Source organism: Cinclus cinclus, chromosome 16, assembly GCF_963662255.1.
Source record: "Cinclus cinclus chromosome 16, bCinCin1.1, whole genome shotgun sequence".
Lineage (NCBI taxonomy): Eukaryota > Metazoa > Chordata > Aves > Passeriformes > Cinclidae > Cinclus > Cinclus cinclus.
This window is the reverse complement of record NC_085061.1, coordinates 8,978,979-8,998,944: the sequence shown is the minus strand read 5'-3', so window position 1 is coordinate 8,998,944 and position 19,966 is coordinate 8,978,979. Positions and strand designations below refer to the sequence as shown.

At 42.5% G+C, this 19,966-nt stretch overlaps 1 protein-coding gene across 2 annotated transcripts in view; it reads left to right on the top strand.

The window, feature by feature from the left end:
• BMERB1 (bMERB domain containing 1) overlaps positions 1-19,966 on the top strand; it is a 56,599-nt gene that overhangs the window by 7,705 nt on the left and 28,928 nt on the right. The window contains exon 1 of one of the 2 annotated variants that reach the window (XM_062503704.1): positions 5,800-5,905. The exons of the other annotated variant lie outside the window; for it this stretch is intronic. Coding sequence (XP_062359688.1) covers positions 5,800-5,905 — 106 coding nt within the window. Of the gene's footprint in view, positions 1-5,799; positions 5,906-19,966 lie in introns of those variants that run through there. 2 annotated transcript variants of the gene reach the window in all.

Genomic DNA, 19,966 nt, shown 5'->3' with positions numbered 1-19,966 from the left:
ATACTCTTGGGAAGGAAATGTTTCTGAAGATTAGAGGCTGAAGGGAGTAATATATTCCACAACTGGAAGAGAAACACCACCTCTCTGCTGTTAACATCTTGTATATTTAGAATGAGGAGGAAGCTTTATGGAAAGAATTCAAGCTGAAAAATTCTGTTTCGCAGACATCATGGCCAACAGGGAGAAAAAAGATCACTCAGTCTGAATCCTTGGGTAATGCAAATCAAAGAGTTCTTCCTGAATTAAACCAGTGATGTTGAGTCCAATGCCATCCTCTAGGAACTGATCCAAACACTTCAAGTAACAAGGATCTTCTGTGTCTCAAAGAAATTATTTATGTGTTCTTATGAAATTTTATTACCTATCCACATCAAGCTAGCCTTAACATTCTAATAAAATATTAGTAATTTCTGACAAAATTTACAGCAGGCAAAGCCTTTTGTGCGCATGCAGTGGTAAGCAGAGTTTTTGTTTATTCATTGGATGAAATGTAGTAGCTTTAGCTCTGTTAGCCCTAAGCTATATCATTCTTGAAGCTTGTTTGCAAAACCTTTTTTTTTGCTGTGCAACCTCTAATTTAAAATGTGGACAGTAATGCTGTATTAATCCCAGTGACTTTCATATATGCCTCAGATATTTTTTCTGTCTTTGCCTATTATTCCCATTCTTGAACAGCCAAAGACTGTCTGTCCTCTCTTAATGTCCAAGTTGCACTAAGAATTGCACATGCACTTGCTAGTCCACCGCAATGTCTGAAGTTACTGTAATCCATTTTAAACAAGAACAAAGAATGCAGATTACACATCCGTATGTGTTGCATATACTTTTCAATGTCATTCACCCTAATAAACACTGCCTTCCCCTTTTTCTGCAGTTTATTAATTTATCGTGGTAGTGCCTAAAAATCTTGCATTGTATCAAGTACTGTAAACCTTGTATCCAGATAGAAAAAAGTTTAGTGTGAGGAATACAGTAGAATGTATCATTCCCTGCTAGGCAACACTAGTAGAAATTACACCTTCTTGAGCTGAAAGAAATCTTGGGCCTGGAAAAGCCTAATGAGATGTGAAGTATGGGCATAAGAGACACTGTGAAGGATGGCTCTGCCAGCCACAGGTACATGAGAGAACTTCAGGAACTGAAGAATGGGTGGTTTTGTCTGCTGTGTTCAGGGAACATGAAGTGGGGCTGTAGAACAACAGGGGGAATGACAGCAGGTGAGTGTGCACACACTTGGGGGTTGTGTAAGTGATGGGACAGGGGATACCTATGCTAATGCTCTCCTCTGCCAGAAAATGGGATATTGATAAGTCACCCTTTCCATTTTACACCCTCAAGACTTACAGAATCAAAGAGAGACTAAGAGGGAGCCTGGATATGAAGTCTAGCAGGTAGTTCAGTCACCAGAGATACTGGGACAATGGGAACTGACTGGGAATGAGAACTGCTCCCCATTTCTGTAACTGTGTAGTTACAACAGAACCAAAATGCATAAGCACCCAGATGGCTGTGATAAATACATGGTTTGGCCCATATGGACTCGAACCATGCACACAAAGTTCTGCACCACGTGAGATCCTTTATCTGTGGAGGAAGTGTCAGCTTCATTCTGAATTGTGTGTCCTTCTACAGGGTATAACGTGGTGGCAGAGTAATTTATGTTACAGTTCTTCCCTGGAATTAGTACCTTACTGTAACTAACGTGTGCACTTAAGTGTGTGCATACATAAGAACAAATCCTCATTATTCTTTCTTTGATTTGCCAGGGTAGCAGCTTTCCTCTCATCACTCAAATATTTGGGAAAGAAAATACAAGTTTTGATGATTCCTTTTCCCACCTCTAGTTTGTTTTTTCCTGTTGTGTGCTGGCCTGGAGAAATCTACCTCTGAGAGACTGGTGCCCTGTGGTATTCTTGTTATGCCATTGTTTACACCTCTCCGATAATTAAAAACCACCTTTTCTTAGCTACTAAGGGTGTTCAGCTGCTTCCATTTAATGCATCACATACTTTTACATTCAGAATATAACAAAACTGTTACCTGCAGCTGATTAGCCATGACATGCCAATGACACTGAAGGATTTTGCATTAGTTCTACATCTAGTTCAGAATGGTCATCATACAGTAATGAATTATTATGTGTTCATAATCACACCTGATACATTATGGAAATTCCCTATTTACTGTTTTGGGGCAGAAATCGGCAAAAAAATCCAATGGAACACAGGCAAAAATATAGAGAGAAATTCAAATTGTATAGAAACCCTTTCAGAAGTCAGGGCAATGACTTTATAGCTTCCAGTTCCTGTGAAGGGAGTAGTGAAATGGCCCACAGAAGTGAACTTGCCTGTTCAGATGCAGGGGTAATGGAACACAGACACTGCATAGGGACATGCATCAGCAAGACAGTGGCACAATTTCTTTGGGTGCCTCACAGCTTGCAGGCAGTTTTGAGTTCTCTCTGTAAGATACCAATTTGTGTAGGTAAAATGGAAGCTTACAGAAAGTCACCTTTACATTTTGGACTATGTGAAATGAGAAAAGGCTCAGGCCCTGAGAGAGCTGTGCCTGCAGCTGTATGCTGCTGTGTTTGCAAAATTTACACAGGATGTTTATTACTTCAAAACAGACATGCCCACATATATGCTGAAATATTACTTGTTGCCTGCTGTGTTTGCAAGTCTAAAATAGCCCAGACCAATTTATCTCAACATCTAAATTTACTGAACTCAAACATCTGTTTTTCCTTTGTAACTATGGACACCCATCACTGATGCAAATGCCATCTGCATAGTGACTCACCTGCACAACAGTCAGTCCAGTCATACCATTGGACTTGGCTCTAAATGCCAAAAATAAGACTCTTGCATAGGTAACTTCACTGCCTATGGTATTAGTAATGTATCTGACAGATGCTATAGCAGCTTTTTCTGTGAAATTTGTACCTTAAAAAGACAGTGGGCATAGAAAGGATTCACTAAGACAAAAGTAAAATGGGAAAGAAATTAGTTTAGTGAAGTATATATCTGAAATCTGTTTTGGTCAGAATTGCAGCTTTTGAAGTACATAGATTGTTTCCATTCTTTCGACCAGACATTTATGCCCTGACTCTTTGCTGCTGCATCTCCCAAATTTGTGCCAGGAATCCTGACCTTCTGTACAAAAAACAGCTGAGATAAATCTAAGTAAGTCATGTCTGCCATGGGGCATCTGTGATGTCTGGTAGAGGCCTGACAGCAAGAGATAGGAGAGTGGAATTGCCAACTCTTCCTGCCCAGCTATAGCTACTGGTCAGGATTTAGTGAGAAATGGGAGCTGAAGCTGTCAGGGAAAATGGCTGCAAGAGCAAAGTGCACCTCTGTTTGTCTACCAGGCATTATGTTATGAGCAGTGGGAAGAGACCCAAATTTTTGTAATTTCTGCATTAACAGTCATTTCAGCAGAAGAAAACTAGCCTTCATGAGTAAAGGAATGTATTTATAATTTATATTGCTATGTCCACTGAACGACATCATCACTCGGAGAGAAATTTAATTCCACTGGCAAATGCAGCAGCAGCAGCAATGCTCCAGAGTCACAGTAACAAAAATACTGATATTACATTAGCAAATAACGTACTTGGGCCCTACTCTTGCAAAAACTTTTGTGCAAATGACCTCAGCAGGGTAGCTTCCACACACCTGTTCTTATGTCCAGCACTCTGTAGAACAGGGCCCTTACAAGACTTTGTGACTTTTCATGGGCAGGTGAAAACTTCCTAATTACAATAAATCATCTCATATATTCTTTGCTTTCTGTGAGTAAATTCTTTGCACCCAAGTTTCTGGCTAGTGGGTGTTTTTCAGCCATACTAACAAAGCACAGCTTTAAATATTCAACTATTTCTGGGGCAACTCCTCCATCTCCTAAACAATGCAGTTGGATTGTAATTACCTAAAAAACTTGAAAGGATGATTTGCAGTTAAATAGTCCTTGGATCCACTAAAAATTGGCCCTTCTCCCTGACCAGCCTGTTTCCCTTAGTCCCACTCTCATCCAGATCCCAGATGGACTCTTATTCCTCCCACACTTGTGTTCCTCACTTCTACCAGTGAGTCAGTCCAGCCCACCCCAGCAGGCAGCTGCACTGTCACCCAAAATCAGCTGTGCAGAGTCCTGCCACCAGCTTTTCTGCTTGACTCACAGCTCTGTTTGGGCTCTGTCTCTAAAGGCCAAAACCAGTGAGAATGAGGCACTGCACAGCCAACAAGAGCTGTTCCAGCATGTCTGGTGCTCAATTCATGGCATATCTCTGAGAAGCACAGCTGACAGAGAAAAATCAGAGTGCCCTGAAGATGTCCTAAAACTGTCCAGCTCATCTTCTTGGCTAATTCCAATTCTCAGGAAGTCAAGTAGAGAAATTTTCAGTTACAATTTTAAAAGCAATGTGGAGGTTTTCTTGCCTCCAGCATGTGAAACACCTCTCAAACAAAATTGTTCACACAAGAGCATCCAGTGTGTGCCAGTTCAAATACTAAGTGTACCACTAGATCCGGAGGTGGTATTTTTGAAATGTTGATGGTAAGGACAAGACTTTGCAGGCAAAAGTAGGTGACAGACAAATGAGCTATCCCAGTATTCACCCAGAGTACCCCATGATTCTCTATAAATGAGGCAAAAAGTGCTAAACCCCTGATTTGCTGCAAGGTGCTGAACAACCTGCCTAACTCCTGCTTCATTGTCCTTATGTCAGAAATGCTACCACTCACAGTGAAGTGCAATGTGATCTCACTAGGAAAGATAGTCTCCAACTGTAACATCCTGTTCAGGGGTTTCATCTATATAACCTCCCCTACAATAAAATAAAAAATTTAGTAATAACAATAATAATCACTGCACTTGTGCTTCCTGCAAAGTGATTTCCTTTATTCCCAGCAGGCTGCATAAGCAGCAAAGCTGCATGCTGATGAAAAATGAGAGACACAAAATCGCATCACTTGTTTGAGTGCTGTTCTCTGGCTTCTGGCAACGTGATGCTGGAATGAGTGTCATTCCAGCCAGTGCAGGACTTCGAGGTAAGCCAAAGGCTGCATGCAGAGGAGCCTGAGATGTGTTAGACTGCAAAAGCCACGAGTAGCTGTGGATGTTACCATATTCCTCACCTGCTCAGGTCAGAAATGTGCTCAGCGCTGCACCGGCCACAAGATGGACAGTCCTGCCGTGAGCTGGCAGAGCGGGTTTGCGAACTCTGCCTGCTCGAGCGGCTCGAACGGCAAGAGGAGCGCAGCAGGGCAGGGGAGGGGAGGGGAGGGCAGGGCAGGGGAGGGGAGGGCAGGGCAGGGCAGGGCAGGGCAGGGCAGGGGAGGGGAGGGGAGGAGAGGGGAGGGGAGGGGAGGGCTGGGCAGGGCAAAGCTGGGAAGTGCCGGGCAGTGCAGTGCCGGGCTGGGCAGGGCAGGGCCGGGCAGTGCCTGGCAGTGCAGTGCCGGGCTGGGCAGGGCCGGGCCGGGCAGTGCAGTGTAGTGTAGTGTAGTGCAGGGCAGTGCAGTGCAGTGCAGGGCAGTGCAGTGCAGTGCCAGGCTGGGCAGGGGCACAGAGCGAGCCGCGGGCACGGAGCTCCGGGCAGCGCTCCCGGGGCGGGCAGTGCCCACCGAGCGGAGGCAGGGCCGGGCGGGCGGGGCGTGTGTGCAGCATGTGCGGGGTGTGACAGCGCTTTGTGCGGTGGCTCCCCCGCCCCAGCCCCGCACTGAGCATGTGCCGGAGCCCTGCCCGCCCCCCGCCCGCGGGCCCCGCGCCGCTGCACGGGCTGAGCGGAGCCCGGCCATGGAGCTCCGCAGGTCCATCTCGGCCAGCGCCGAGGCCGACAGACCCACGCGGCGCTACGGGGCAGTGGAGGAGACGGAGTGGAAAGCGGAGGCGCTGGGCAGAAGTGAGTGGGGGCCGCGGGTGCGGGTCCGGCCGGGGAGCCCCGGGTGCGGCGGGGCCGGGCGGTCCCGGGTCCGGCTGGCAGGGCTTCGAGGAGGGTTCGTGTGTCCATTTTGCCCTCTGAGGCCGGTGCTTTGCGAGGCGGCCGTGTCGGGCGCGCAGAGCCCGTCTGTGGCAGGCACCGGGCAGCTGAGCCGGGCGGCTCGGGCGCTCCAGCCTTTCCCTGCGGCGCGGGCAAAGCCAAGCCGTGAGCGAGTGGCCGAGGAACGATCCCTGGGACGTTTGTTCTCCCTGTTGTTTAGTAGGTGGGGTTTAATATACAGATTTTCACAAATATTCTCATTTGGAAAGCACAGATGGCGAGCACTTTATTTGCTCCTTGTCTCAGGCAGAGAGTGCAGCAATACAGCGCTTAATTCACACCTTCAGTGATAGCACTGTATTGATGACCTCAACAAATGTTCTGTGCTGGGAGAGCTTTCTTGAAATGATAATTTTCCAGGAAGCAGCGATTGACATAACCTGTCCAAAGTGATGATGGAAAGAGTAGTTAAAAAGATACATCACCGCCAATTAATGTTGTCCTTGGGACCTTGTTGTCTCTAAGATACCAGCTATTATTCTTCTACTGACAGAACTGTCTTCTTTCCAAACCTAATAAGCCTGCCAACCCCTTATAGTTTTCCAGGTAACTGCTGAGGCAAGAGATCTTGAAAAGCTAGTCACAAAAACTGTACTAGACAGTATCAAGAAAAATATTTTCTAAGTTTCATCAGGTGTTTGATTTGGCCATAGCGATAGAAGCTTTGTGTGCTATCTGTTGTGACACCTTCAACTTGACTGGTACTGGGGTTGCTGGTGTCCTTGGTTCCCCACCCATCTTTTGGTCTGCATAATGAAGTCTCACCTGGATGCCTTTAAACATGGCTTGGCTTGGCTTTGCAGCCCCTTGGTAGCAGATTTTAGCCAGAGCATCTGCTATGTTTACTTTTCAGAAAGTTCTGTGTTCTGGAATGATACGTCACCTCCAGCTTCAGTTTTTCATGGCTATGTTATTGTCTACCATATGCTGGTGACAGGGTGTAATTCTCCAACTGATGCTTCAGTTGCAGTGTTGGTTTTGTTGCAGTGCCTGGCACAGATTCAGGACTGAGAAACTCCACACTTTCTAAAATGTAGCCGAAGACTGAAATCGCTGTTGGCTGAGTTGGTTGAGTTAGACACATGCAACAGTTTTGCAGGTTCTCTGGCATGATACAGAAGTGCTTTTCTTGTTCTCATAACTGTGTCTGGTTTTGTTCCAGCACTCAGGAGCTGAGTGCAGAGCAGCACTTGTAATAATAATAATAATAATAATAATAATAGTAATAATAATAATAGTAATAACTGCTATTTCTGAGGTGCCAGGAAAGGTTATGTCATACAAGCTTTGGACAAAAGGTGGTCTGTTTGGCAGAGAGCAATGTGCAGGCTGAGAGGGAGATGTGATCTGCTCGAAAATATGTGCTCAGCACTGAATTGCCACCCAAATCACAGCTTGATACCCAGCACCAGAGTGGGCTCTTGGGACCCAATGTCCAGGTGTGCACCCTGGCTCTGCTCTGAACTGGCCTTCTACACACTACTTTCTGTTTAATGAGAATATTTCTCTGTGTATAACAATTTAGATAGGAATAGGAATTAATATAGAAACCATGATCTGTTCTTTAAAAAGCAGAAAATTATTATATTATATATTTGAATAATTTATTTCTTTTGTTTGCTCTTAGGCTTCAGCTTTCTTTAAATACTGTGGAAAATGCTATCTATAGTTACTAGTTGAGATGATTCCTGCCTGTTTTTCCTATTGAAATACTAACACTGACTTCTGGTCACACTTTTGCATTGATTTAAAAGAAATAGATCTTACTATTTACTAAAATGCTTCCTTACAGTCATCCTAAATTGCATGGCATGATGACAGTAGTCGCCAGACTGTCTGTGAAGGAGATGAAAAACTGTCATCTCCTTTTTTACCGATGTTAACAATTAGCCTTTGGTATTTGCATACTGCTTGAAATATGAAATGGTCTGGAAAAGTATTAACGAAACCATAAGTTCATTACTGCATATTTTTTTTCCCTTGTTACTCTGAGGATTTGTTGTGTTAAATCATCATGTCTTTGGAGGCAGAACTTGTGTGTCTGTACAACACTGCAGAGCAGAGTGCTGCTCCCTGTCAGTGCCTGGTGATGGGAGGGCAGTCTTATCACAAGAGAATGTACATCCTGATTATGTCCATTACAGGGAGAACGAATGGCATGGAAGTCAGGTAGTTTCTCTTCAATTTGTCAAATGGAAAGGGAGCTCTGCGCAGACTTCCCTATCCGTGGTACTGAAAGCATTGCTGGGTGTTGGTTATAAATGCAGATGAGTTGCTTCACAGCAATGGAATGTACTTCATGCATATTTCTACCCTACAATGGGCTCTTTCAGCGTGGTTATCAGTGGAGTTCAGCTGCTTCTGAGCAGCTGAGGACCCGATGCCCTGTGACCTGACTGTGTCAGGATCTCCAGTGGCTGTGCAAGTGAAATACGAAGCAGATTGTTTAAAGGTGTCTCTTTAACAAATCTCTGAAGCTTTTCTCTTCACATGCAGGAGGCATTTCCAAGGACTAGAGAACACTAAAATTGGTGGTTTACTATGTACAGGGCAACTCATTTGTTTTCTAGTGCATGCACGTAAAAGACAAGCTTACAAATTGCCAGGCTTGTGTAACAATAACAAGGTGGCTACAGCCTTCCCAGTAAATGATTTTTACAACACAGTCTTGGGGAGCCTGTTCTGAAGCAGAGTACTCAAACACTTTGGTCAGTCCTTATTACTGAGTGCACAGCTTCATTTAGAATCATCTGTCTTGCCTTGGCAGAGGCTCACAATGCCCTGATAGAATAACTGCATGCACACCAGGCAAAGAGCCACAGAGCAGCAAAGCAGTTTTCCACCATCCTTTTGGACACTGCACTTCGCAGATGCATTTCTGCTGAGCTTTTCTGTCCTCTTGCAGTTTGTATGAGGGCTGAAGCCAAATGCAGAATTCACCATGAATCCTCCAGCTTGAATCAGCATAAGGAAGCAGAAATGCCAGAAAGCTGCAAAGGTTACGTTTTGATACACTTAAGTGTGCCATGAAACTCGTTTATTGTTTGCGTTTGAAACATAATTCAGCATTGGAGATGAGCTGCCACACTCCTGTATTGCAGAGATCCACCTTTTTGACTGTTCTGGAATGTGGAGAATAGCAGAAAAGGGTCCTTGTTACAGCTCAGTACTAAAGAAGCTGGAGATACCCATCCTGAAATTCAGTAGGAGCATGAAGCCTTCGCAGGTAGCTTTGCTTGCTCTCTCTTCTTGCTATGAGTGTTGTAGCACAGGTTCTGTCCAGGCAATGAACTGTGAGAGCACTCCAGACCAGCACCAGTGGGGTGAATCTAGTTCTGAGATGACTCTGATTTGTTCCAACAGCAGAAAGATGGAACAGGTTCACTGAGATCCTGGGCTGACACATGTGAAAACTTACTTCACCATATTCACCTAGTTTGTCTTCAGAATCTTTCTAAGCTTGTTAGCCAGAAAGACTTGTTTGTATTTGCATGCTCTGCTGCTGAGCACTGAAAACATGGGCTATTTAATATTTTGTTTCTGTCATCTGAGAGTTAAATATTCAGACAAATACCTTTGGGCCTGCCTTCTTGCATAGTACCCCACATATTGCACAGACATTCACAAACCCATGTTGGTGCTTTGCATAAAAACTTCCTGTTACTTCAACACTTCCCCAGCCAGTCAGGGATGCAGTATGACCCTGCCTATCATACTGTCATAACACTGTTCCCCAAGCTCATCTTGTTCCCACTCTGATTTAAAAATGGAAAAAAAAAAAAAAAAAGAAGTTTCAGAGGAACAAAAAGAATTTATATGATCCAACCACCACTGCTGTTCCTTCCCAGTCATGCCCTCATGTTACTGTAAATTCCCCATAATTTTCAATTGTATCCATTACAGGCAAAAAAAAAAGACATAAAACAAATTAGGCTTATTCAGACCATCTATTAAATAGGTGGGAAAGAGGCTTACTGAAGGATATACACAGTTATGGTTCTTTTTATAGAAACAGCAAGAATGCTTGCTTTGTCAAGACCTGAACATGGGCTTCAGAGAATGTAATTAATATTCTTTCCATGTCTCCATTTAAAAAAACCCCAAACCCACAACTGTGTAAAATTTTTGAAAAGAGAGTGACCAAAAAACTGAAAGTGGCAATAAAACATTAATAGTCAACCCTACACCTTTTTAGAAAATATCAGACAAAACATTGTCATCAACAAAGACAACTGATTTGAAGGATGCCAGTTCTAGATTTTTGCCTCGTTCATTATTTTTAATGTTCATTTATTTGTGTTGTACTTCAAAAGGAAAAGCAGCCGTGTCTGATCTGTGGAACCAAGACAGAGCTCCCACACTGAAAATCAGAAAGGGTTTTCTAGAAAGGATTGAGGCTGTTCTGTAGAACAGTTGTAAAACTCACCTGCTTTGATGGCAGTCAGATGGCTCTACAATTCTCCTACACAGCTTGGTGTTTTTCTAAGTCAATGGTGATTTTGGCTAGCAGTGTGTACCTAAAATGTACCCTTTAATAACCTCCACCAGGTCATTGATGCATCCCCTGTAGCTTATGAAGAAAGGCTGTGACTTGGGTTTTCATTTATTTCACAAAGAGCCCAGAGAATGACTGAAAAAGTGAAACTAATCCAGTTTGTACTATTATACACATTGCCTCATTTTTCTAATTTTCTCTTCCACAACTGGTTGCTCTGGGAAGCTACTGACACAGAGAAAGAAGGAAAAGGGAGAACTGGAAATACTTTAGTGCCTCAGAGTGCATTTCTACTATAATATTGGTCAGCAGTGAGGGGGAACCATGGCTATTAAAGCAGCTTCTTCCAGGTGATACTTCATGTGAGTGTCTCAGGGCCACATAACAGTTATATATCAGTTATATATACATATATATATATATTTTATTATTATTATTATTTTTTTTTTTTGTCTGGCTATGTGTGTCCAGGGTTTCTCCACAGAAATGCAGCTTATTTACTGCCTAACTTGTCCCAAGGTTCTGGACAACCAAATCTTGTCCTGATGTAATTAAAGCCAAAGGGGCAGAGAGGAACAAGAAGAGGCTGAGGGAGCTGGGGCTGCTCAGGCTGTTGAGCAGATGGCTGAGAGGGGACCTCAGCAGTGTCTGTCAGTGTGAGCAGGGAGGGCTCAGAGCAGGGACCGGGCTCTGCTCCCTGGGGCCAGCAATGGACAGGAGGAACGGGCAGGAGCTGATGCCCAGGAAGTTCCACCGGAACGCGAGGAAGAACTTCTCTGTGAGGGACGGAGCACTGGGACGGAACGTCCAGAGAGGCTGTGGAGCCTCCCTCGCCGGAGATATTCCAGAGCCAGCTGGACACAATCCTGTGCCGTGTGCTCTGGGATGGCCCTGCCCGAGCAGGGACCAGATGAGCCCCTGCGGTCCCCACCAACCTGACCCGTTCTGTGGTTCTGCGTAATTCTGGATAGGGGCTATTTTGCAAAACCACGTTGGTTATTATGGATCAAGATCTTACTGCTGCTCATCTACTCACATGTCTCAACAAAGACATTTCTCTCACCTGAGACACTCATAAATCTGGGGGTTAATGACTTCCAGAACTCTGTGCCCAACTGTACGTGCCAAGCAGGAAATGAACACTTCACATGTAATGCAGTGTTTATAGGCAAACCAGTGTCATCAATAATTGCTGAAAAAGTCATAGATGAACCTAAAGTGTCATACTTGGGACTGTTGCTCATGAATTTTCTCATTTCCTTTAAACATATTTTACAGAAAATATGCGTTAGATTTGGAAAATAGGACACTTTGAACTACACAAATTATCCTTGCTGTTGGTAGCCTGTGGGATTATGAACTCAGTCTGTGCAATTTTTTTTGCTGTGTTTGATAACTGATGTCTTAGTTGCATGGCATGTTTTCATCAGAGAAACCACTTGTGAGAATGTGTCTATGTCTGCCTCAAGGGTGCGTTATAAAACAGGAATAAAAACTTATATTTGGGATTGGGCATGCACTGCAAAGTACTGTGTATCCTAGGTGAGGTTTCTAGAGTTTTCTTGCAGTTACTGAGTGCAAGAAAGTTCAGAACTCATCACTCTTTAATCCTTATTCCCAGAGGGCTTTTCTTCTGTAGTCAAGTATGTTCCATTTTTGTAGAAATCTTACTTAGTAAAATAGACCCAGAGACAATAAATAATGCTAATTTGTTTCCATGAAACATGTTCTGCTGTCTGCCTACTTAAAAGGCACATTATAAATGGATTCAAAACTCAGAGATGAAAAATGTACGCTTGGAGGGCAAACTATGAGAAATCAGGAGCATCCTTGGATAAATTATGTTAGTTGCCCTTCAGGATCAGCAATGAAACATGAATTATCAACATTTTGTCAGCTCATAAAGGGTGAAATATCCGAGAAAATAATTTTAAGAGAGTTTGTCACTGAATGAGGATGAATGATTTCCAGTGACACAAGCTGCTCATTGCAAAAGCCTAATGATTGCAAGCATTACCAAAATTCAAGAGGAAATTTGTTATTGTAAGAATATCAGCAGTGTTTAAGGATCTTTTTATTGTCCTGAATCCTTCCACCACCTAAACCTTCACTGATTAGGGTTTTTAGATGTTTTTTTTTTTTTACAAATACATTTGGGTTTTTTCATATACTGGTAAAATTAGAACGAAAGAGCTCACTATAAAGTGATTTAACAGTTTTGTTCATCTTTTGTAGAAAATAACTCCAAAACCAGGAAAGGAATCAACAGTGTGTTCTACCACTTACGTCCTTTCAGTCCAGGAGGCCAAAGTGAGTTTTAGAATGAATAATGGTGCTGGAGCCAAAAGAGCAAGACAGTGACCTGACCTCTCTGGGAAAGGGTGGAGAAGCCTGATTAACACTTTCTTGGTCGCAAACACAAAACCCAGTCCTGACTTCATTGACATCAATGGAAATTCCCTCACTGATTTCAGTAAAAGCAAAACTGGACCAGACTCTGTGCCTGCATCTCTTGGAGCCCTGTTCACCTTGACTGTCTTTAGAAAACTCTGGGGAGGGAATCTGGAGGCTGTGTCACTTCCACGAGGACTCCCCTGGGAATGTGTGTCAGGCTGCCCCATGGGTTTGGTCTGTGTGCCCTCACTTGTCCCTGGGCCTGCCCTGTGGCAAGCAGGGATGAGCATTTGCTCCCTGGAGAACCATTTGCACTGGCAGAGGGTAATGGCACTTCCATCTCCCTGTCTCTGAGCAGTGAATCATTAGGAAAGGCATTGGAGCCCTATGGCGAACGGCTGCTCCTCAAATTATCCTTTTTCACACAAGAGAAAGTCACAGCAATTCAGTTATGCTTTTGTGTCCCCACCTTCCTTATCCAATCTGTAGTTTCTCTCATCTTCTACCATGGGTTCTCATACAGCTTCCTCTGGGCACCTTGCCTGGGAGGGGAGTGAAGTTCCTGCAGTTTGGCAGGTTCTGAGACACACATTTTCCTTCAGGCTGATAGTTGTCTGTGGCATAGACAGTGTGTGGGATGTGATAGTGAAGGGCAAGCCATGGTGTTTTGAAAGCCAGTAAAATCAAGATCCATTTGTCTCTGCCTTGGCAAGGAGTGAAACATCCTGTGATTATGAAATTTCTTTCCCATATGCAAAGAGAATATGACAGCCAGCTAGTGATTTGTCTCAGACATAGATAAGACTCTGCTTCAATTGTCTTTGTTTCTTTACCTCTGAGACCTCAGTCAGCTCAAACTTGTAGCTACCCAGTGCCAGTTGTGAGAAAGAAAGTATTAGTGTATTTAAAGAAAAGTGAATCAAAAGTTAGTGTGCAAAAGCAATTTATTTGGTGAAAAGAGAGCTTGCTAGAGAATGACTCCACTTCCACACATGAAATGCAAGTACAAAACATTTTTTTGCCAGCTGTCATCATTTGTGTGAGTTGAAGAGCCCTGTGCTGTTTCACCTCAGAATTCACTGAGAAAGAACCAGATGGTTTTGACTCTTCTGGCTCTGGCTATCAGATCTTTCAGAAAGGACACAGCTTTTGTCTGTGGCTCCCTGCAGGTATTGTGTGCCTCATACACTGAAGAACAAGATCCCAGTATGATTCCCTGCTGCCTGACCTCCCATTCTGCTGTCAGACTGTACATACTCATTGTATGGCCATGGCCTTTAGAACAGCAACATTCATCCCCCTGGGAAATTACTTGTCCCATCAAATGAGAACACCTTTTTTTCTTTGGCTTCTGAGGAGCATTTTCTCAATATTTATTTACTTGCTGGAGTGGGAATCTGTTATGGGAACCAGTTTCTTTATTGTCTGAAGCAGTTCTCTATACCAGAATCAGTTTTGGTCTTTATTGGATTGGACTCGTATGTCTATAATAATTACCCAGTGGTTTTAAGGTTGCCTAAAATTACCTACCAGCTGCTGGCAAGATGTTTAGATCACTGTTAGAAAACTTATTAGAGAGTCACATCACAGAGGGGGGAGAGACAGAGAAACAAACTCTCTGGTATGCAGTCAGATAATTTCATAGGAGAATGTCCTGAAGATGTGAAATCTTGAAATGTCGGTGACCATTTTACTGTTATTTCACTTGCACATATGCTGCTCTTTATCAACTGATGCTCATATATTTATTCCAAAAGAGGTTTTACAAGACTCTTGAAGTGTGAGCATTTTGTTGACTTTGTGTTTTGGAACTAAAAAAAATAATGAAGATAGAAAAAGTCTTTTTAAAAATACCAAACTAAATAAGTTTTAAATCCCTGAACGTTAGCTGTAGCTGGCACTGTTACAGCATTTGAAACAGAAATGCTGAAGCTTTTTGTTAGTATTACAGGATTGGAATCTGACTCTGGTGAGGAATAAAATGGAAATCCACAGGCTGTTTCCTTTGACCACTGAGCAGAATGACAGAAGTAAATGAACAAGTAATGTGTGTTTCTTAATACTGCTTTTTAAATCTCCATGACATAAAATTAAGTGATGTAGCATGAATTGCTTTCCTTGGAGTGTGGCTTAAGCTCGGTCGTGCTGCAGATGGGAATGTGCAATGATTTCAGTGGGAGTTCCACCCGAGGGAAGGTACCTGCCACAGCAGGGAGCTGTTCCAGTTTCTATTTCCAGCCTCACACAGGGCTGGGCAAGGCTGGGCACAGAAACCCCTTCCAGAGCCTTCCTGACTCCTGGCAGCTTTCCTGAGCCAGACTAAAATAGCTCCTTAGAGATAAAGCTCTAACCCAGTGCCACTGAATAAAACTGACAATGAGGGCTTCTGGGTCGAATGTCAAAGGCAATTTCCCCTAATTTTTTATGTCCTGCTTTGGATCCATTTTTTCATAGAAAGAGCTGTCAGATCACATCCACTGTGCAAGCTTCCCCATCAGGCTGCACCCAGCTGCATGTTCTCCTTGTTCTCTGAAGGACAAACTGCTGTTCAGGGTGTACAAGGTTGTATTTTCAATTCATAGCATCATGGGAAAAGGTGAAGGGAGCACGGGAATCCAATAGCAGCTGCATTGTCAGCATCATGCTTTATTTAAATGTTAAGAAAGTTTTCATCTCACACAGGTTTGTTTTGAAAAATACTGTTTTGAGCACTTGGTGTGTTCCTCTGTTCTGCACACCCCTCACCCTGTGTGAAAGCATTAATGAGCAGATACCAAGAGCTGGGTACTTTGGGACTTGCAATTCCTGACTCTTTTGCATTCTGTTTAAATAACTGGAGAGCTACTAGGAAAGCTAGTGCCAGTTCTCACAAATCAGACCTCTAGAAAGAGGTAACTAAAGCAGTTTGATTTCTGGATGTTTTTTTCTCTGCCTCTGAGGCACTGGAGATCACTGGAGCAAGGACAAATGACTGGTGCTTGTGGTGTGAGAAGCACTGAGGTACCTGGAGGCAGCCAGTGACCAGTGTGGTCCTTTTTATTTCTTTGTTGATAAAGTGAATGAAGAATTCAAGAGGGATGTAACAGGGGCACTAAGACAATCATTTGGGGAGAAGGGGAATATTAAGATCTATTCCAAGATTTACATGTTATGAAACTATTTCCATATAGTCCCTGATCAGATGGGTGCCAGCTCTTGTACTGGCTCCAGCAGAATATTTCAATCTTGTCTTTGATATACAGTGTGCTAGAATGAATGACTGAGCTTAATTCGCCCCTCCCCTTGATTCCTTCTGTCTTTACTGCAGCTTTCTGCCTCATCTCCTGTGTTCATTCGAAGTAAAAAATACAGCTATGACTCAAACCACAGCTTTCCTGCTCCAGGGTTTGTGCATGCAAAGCTGCAGGGATCTGAGGGCTGGACAGACCACACCTAATGCATAAAAACACTCTCAGCTTGTGTGGTCCAAGTCGTGTCTGTTCAGCAGAGATATCCTGCAAGGGAGCTGAAATTTCAGGATAATTCCCTATCAGAAACAAAGAGCATGTACAAGAGCTCTTCCAGCATCCGTCTTAGTCAGGCAAAGCATTTTTTCAAGCAGTTTCCTTGTTTTTTTTCCTTCCTAGTTTTATTTTGTTGCAGTCATTTCATGCTGATGTGTTTTTTCCTCAGTAGCTGTGGAGAAATTTTATGGAGTTTACCTTTTATGTAGAATAGTCTGGATATAAAATATCTTTGTAAAAATATTCTTGTTGTGGAGAAAATCATATCACTTAATTTTATTGTTTTGAAATTATGTGGTTAGCCACAACAGAGTAAATCTGATGTAACTATTTTCATGCTGGAAAGGTGTTACATCACGGTGTTGCAAGCAAGGAAAATCTGTCTCCTGTGAGTCTTCCACACATATAGGTATTTACAGCAAAGAAAATACTGTCCTTGTACATGTTGGCATTCACTCTGCATGGGGGAGAAGAAGTCTTAGAAGTCTTCTAGATGTCTTAGAAGTCAATAATCTGTGTTTTTATAAGGGGGTCATCCACTGCCCTTTGCAGTGGAGTAAAATATACAAGGAGCAGGAAACAGGATCCCATCTCATGGAATATCCTTTTAATAATTTTCCCATGTTTCCTCTTTCTGGAGTGGTAGAAAGAAAAAATATCCAAGCTAGAAACTATTTTCTGTCTGCTAGAACAAATGATCAGGATTCTCATCAGTTTCTAGGTCCTGGAAAATCCTTCCCTAATAACAGTGGGGAGTTTTTTGTGTGCTGTCCAAGAGGACTGGATAGCAATGACATTTTTGTGGGCTAACCAGGACATTATCAGATGCTGGTTATGATAAATGGGTGTTTGCTGGTGAATCAAATAAAGAAACAGGCAGCATGGAAGATGGTTTTGAGATGTGTATCTTTCTAAATGAATCAATATTGCAAACAAACTGAAAAATGTACAAACAGATGCAAATAAAATAGCATGAATTGTTTACAGCAGTACTTGAACATTGTTTCATACCCCAGTCTGCACCAACACAAATTAGGTCAAAGATAATCAATTCAGATAAAGGTTTGTAAAAATGAGATTCATCACTAAAGGCTTACTTAATCCAGAAGGTAATTAATTTTGCATAATGAGTTGTGAGGAAATAATTCAATGGAGCTTATGTTTTCCTTTTCAAAATAATTTCCCATTAAACATAAGAATTAGTACACAGAGCTTAAAACTGCAAACAAGAGGTAAATTCATTATTTAATCCTGCAAAATTTACTGTCTGAACAGTGGTCTGAGACAGGTTATAGTGAGTGTGTTTTGTCTGTTCATTCTATCTGATAACACTTTCTGAATAGAGCCAATATTATTTTCTTCGCTGGTTGCAAGTTTTCATATAGCAACAGGAGAGATAAACACCTAATGAAATAGGAAAATCTCATTGTAAAGCCAGAGAATCAAATAGGAAAGATTACCTGAGGGGGAAAGAGGAAGGAAAAAGGAAACAATTTAGCTTAATTAATTTTATAAAACCAACAGATTTTATGCTGGTGGCATCCCAATATTTCACTGAAAGACAGATTTGTTTCTAGCTCTTCTTAGGTTTATATTTAAGTCATAAATAGGGAATTTCAACTTGAGAAACACAGGATTCTGATCTGTTGGATTTGTGGTGGCTAATTCTTGGTGCAGTGTATGTTCAGCATATGTCAAAAACCTTGATCTCATACTTTGTAATGTGGAGGTGAACTGAGATGAAGTTCTTGGCTCAGATGAAAAAAAAATCCTTTTTCTAACACCTGCCTTGTTAGAAAGGTGACTTCTCATATCGGAGACTTCCAGTTTTGCACAAAGTATTTGTATTGATTTTTTTTCAAAACAGAGTGAGTTAATATATGAGGTATGAGGTCGCATATTGCCTTGGTACTGAGGATTTCTCTGGGCAGCATTTTAAATGGAACACATTCCAGACTGGGTAAATCTTCTCTAGGTCTGTGATAGGTGGTATATGAAACAGTGTCGTGAGAAATCAACTGATTTGTCTCACATGCAGAGATTTAGTTATTTGTTTATCTGTGTGTAGGAGCAGAGAGAAGAGTGAGAAACCAGAAGAACAGAACGTTAAGGGAAGTTTCTGGTTTTAGTCCTGCTGGGATAATGAGGGCACCTTTCCATCTTGTTAGGTCAGTAGGAGAATTCCTGATGAAACACAGTGGTACAACTCGAAAGAGGTGGAGAAATGCCACTCTGTTATTTCAGTTACAGCAAGACAAATTAGGTTGCTTAGTTCCAGACTGACATGTAATGTGGTCTGGGGGAAATTGTTTTCATGCCTCACCTAAAGTCACCAGCCAAATGTGTGAAAAATGCTGTTGTCACAGCATCTGACAGCAAGGAATGTGGTACTGGTACCCCAACTAGAGTTTATTTAAAATCGGAAATAACAGTAAGAAGCGTCTAAAAAATGTTCTTGCACAGTTCAATTATAGTACTTCGTGAAGTCTGTCATAATTCTCTGCAGACCTAATTATGTGGATAGCTTTTCTTTAAATCCCAATCAAACCCACTTAATCCTTCTTTATGCCCAGCAGAAATGGTTGGATGAGACACCACAGGCTGTTTTGCAAATGGACTGTAGTTGTCCTGAAGAGAGTTTGTGGCTCAGTTCAGGCACTGAAAGCTGACTCTGAAATAATGGCACCAGTTGTGACAATGCCCTTCCAGTATGCTGGAATTACTCCGAAAAATTTCTGTATGTGAGCAAATCCTTTTTGCACTGTGTCAGGATTTCTGAGGCCCCAGTAAGACGCACTGTGCTGCTCGATATTTATGTCTAAGGTGTGACAGGAGCTGTACTGAGATGATCCTCAGCTGGCTGCTGAGCAGTCATTTGCAGCCAGTTTGCATCTGAAAGCATGAGCTGTTGTGACCTTGTCTCAGCCACCATAAGGAGAAAAAAGTGAAATCTGCCAAACTTAGAATCTGAAATTTGAAAACTGCCTCAGCTCAGAGATGCAGCTGATATTGAAAGAGAGGATTTGGTTTCAGCTAAGTGGAGAATTGTGTGTTGATCCATGAATAATATGTATGGGGATTTTTAATTCAATAGGACTTGAGTTTAAAAAGGTTTTTATAAAGACATATTAATTCCAACTCCCCTCGCTGTTTTCATGGTTATGTTTTCCTCATTTTTGTGCATTTGCCCTCTAACCAGCTGAAGAGATGTGTGCAACCTTGTTATCACTGAGTGAATGAAAATTGGCTGGGACATGCAATTTGCCCAGTCTGAGTCTTGGAATTGACTTCAAAGTAGCAAGGTTGAGCCCTGTAATTGGAGTGTCAAAGCCCCGAAGGGTTTTCAAGATCCAACCTGTAAGTGTCATTAGGTAATTTATCTCAGTGAACATCCTTCTGCATATCCTGAATTTATTTACATCAGGAGCACTTCCCGCAAATTTCTATCACACTAATAAAATCTGTGTTTATGAAAATATTATGGCATAATCAAATCATGCCTGGGGCTTTTATTCATTGTTTATGCAAAGA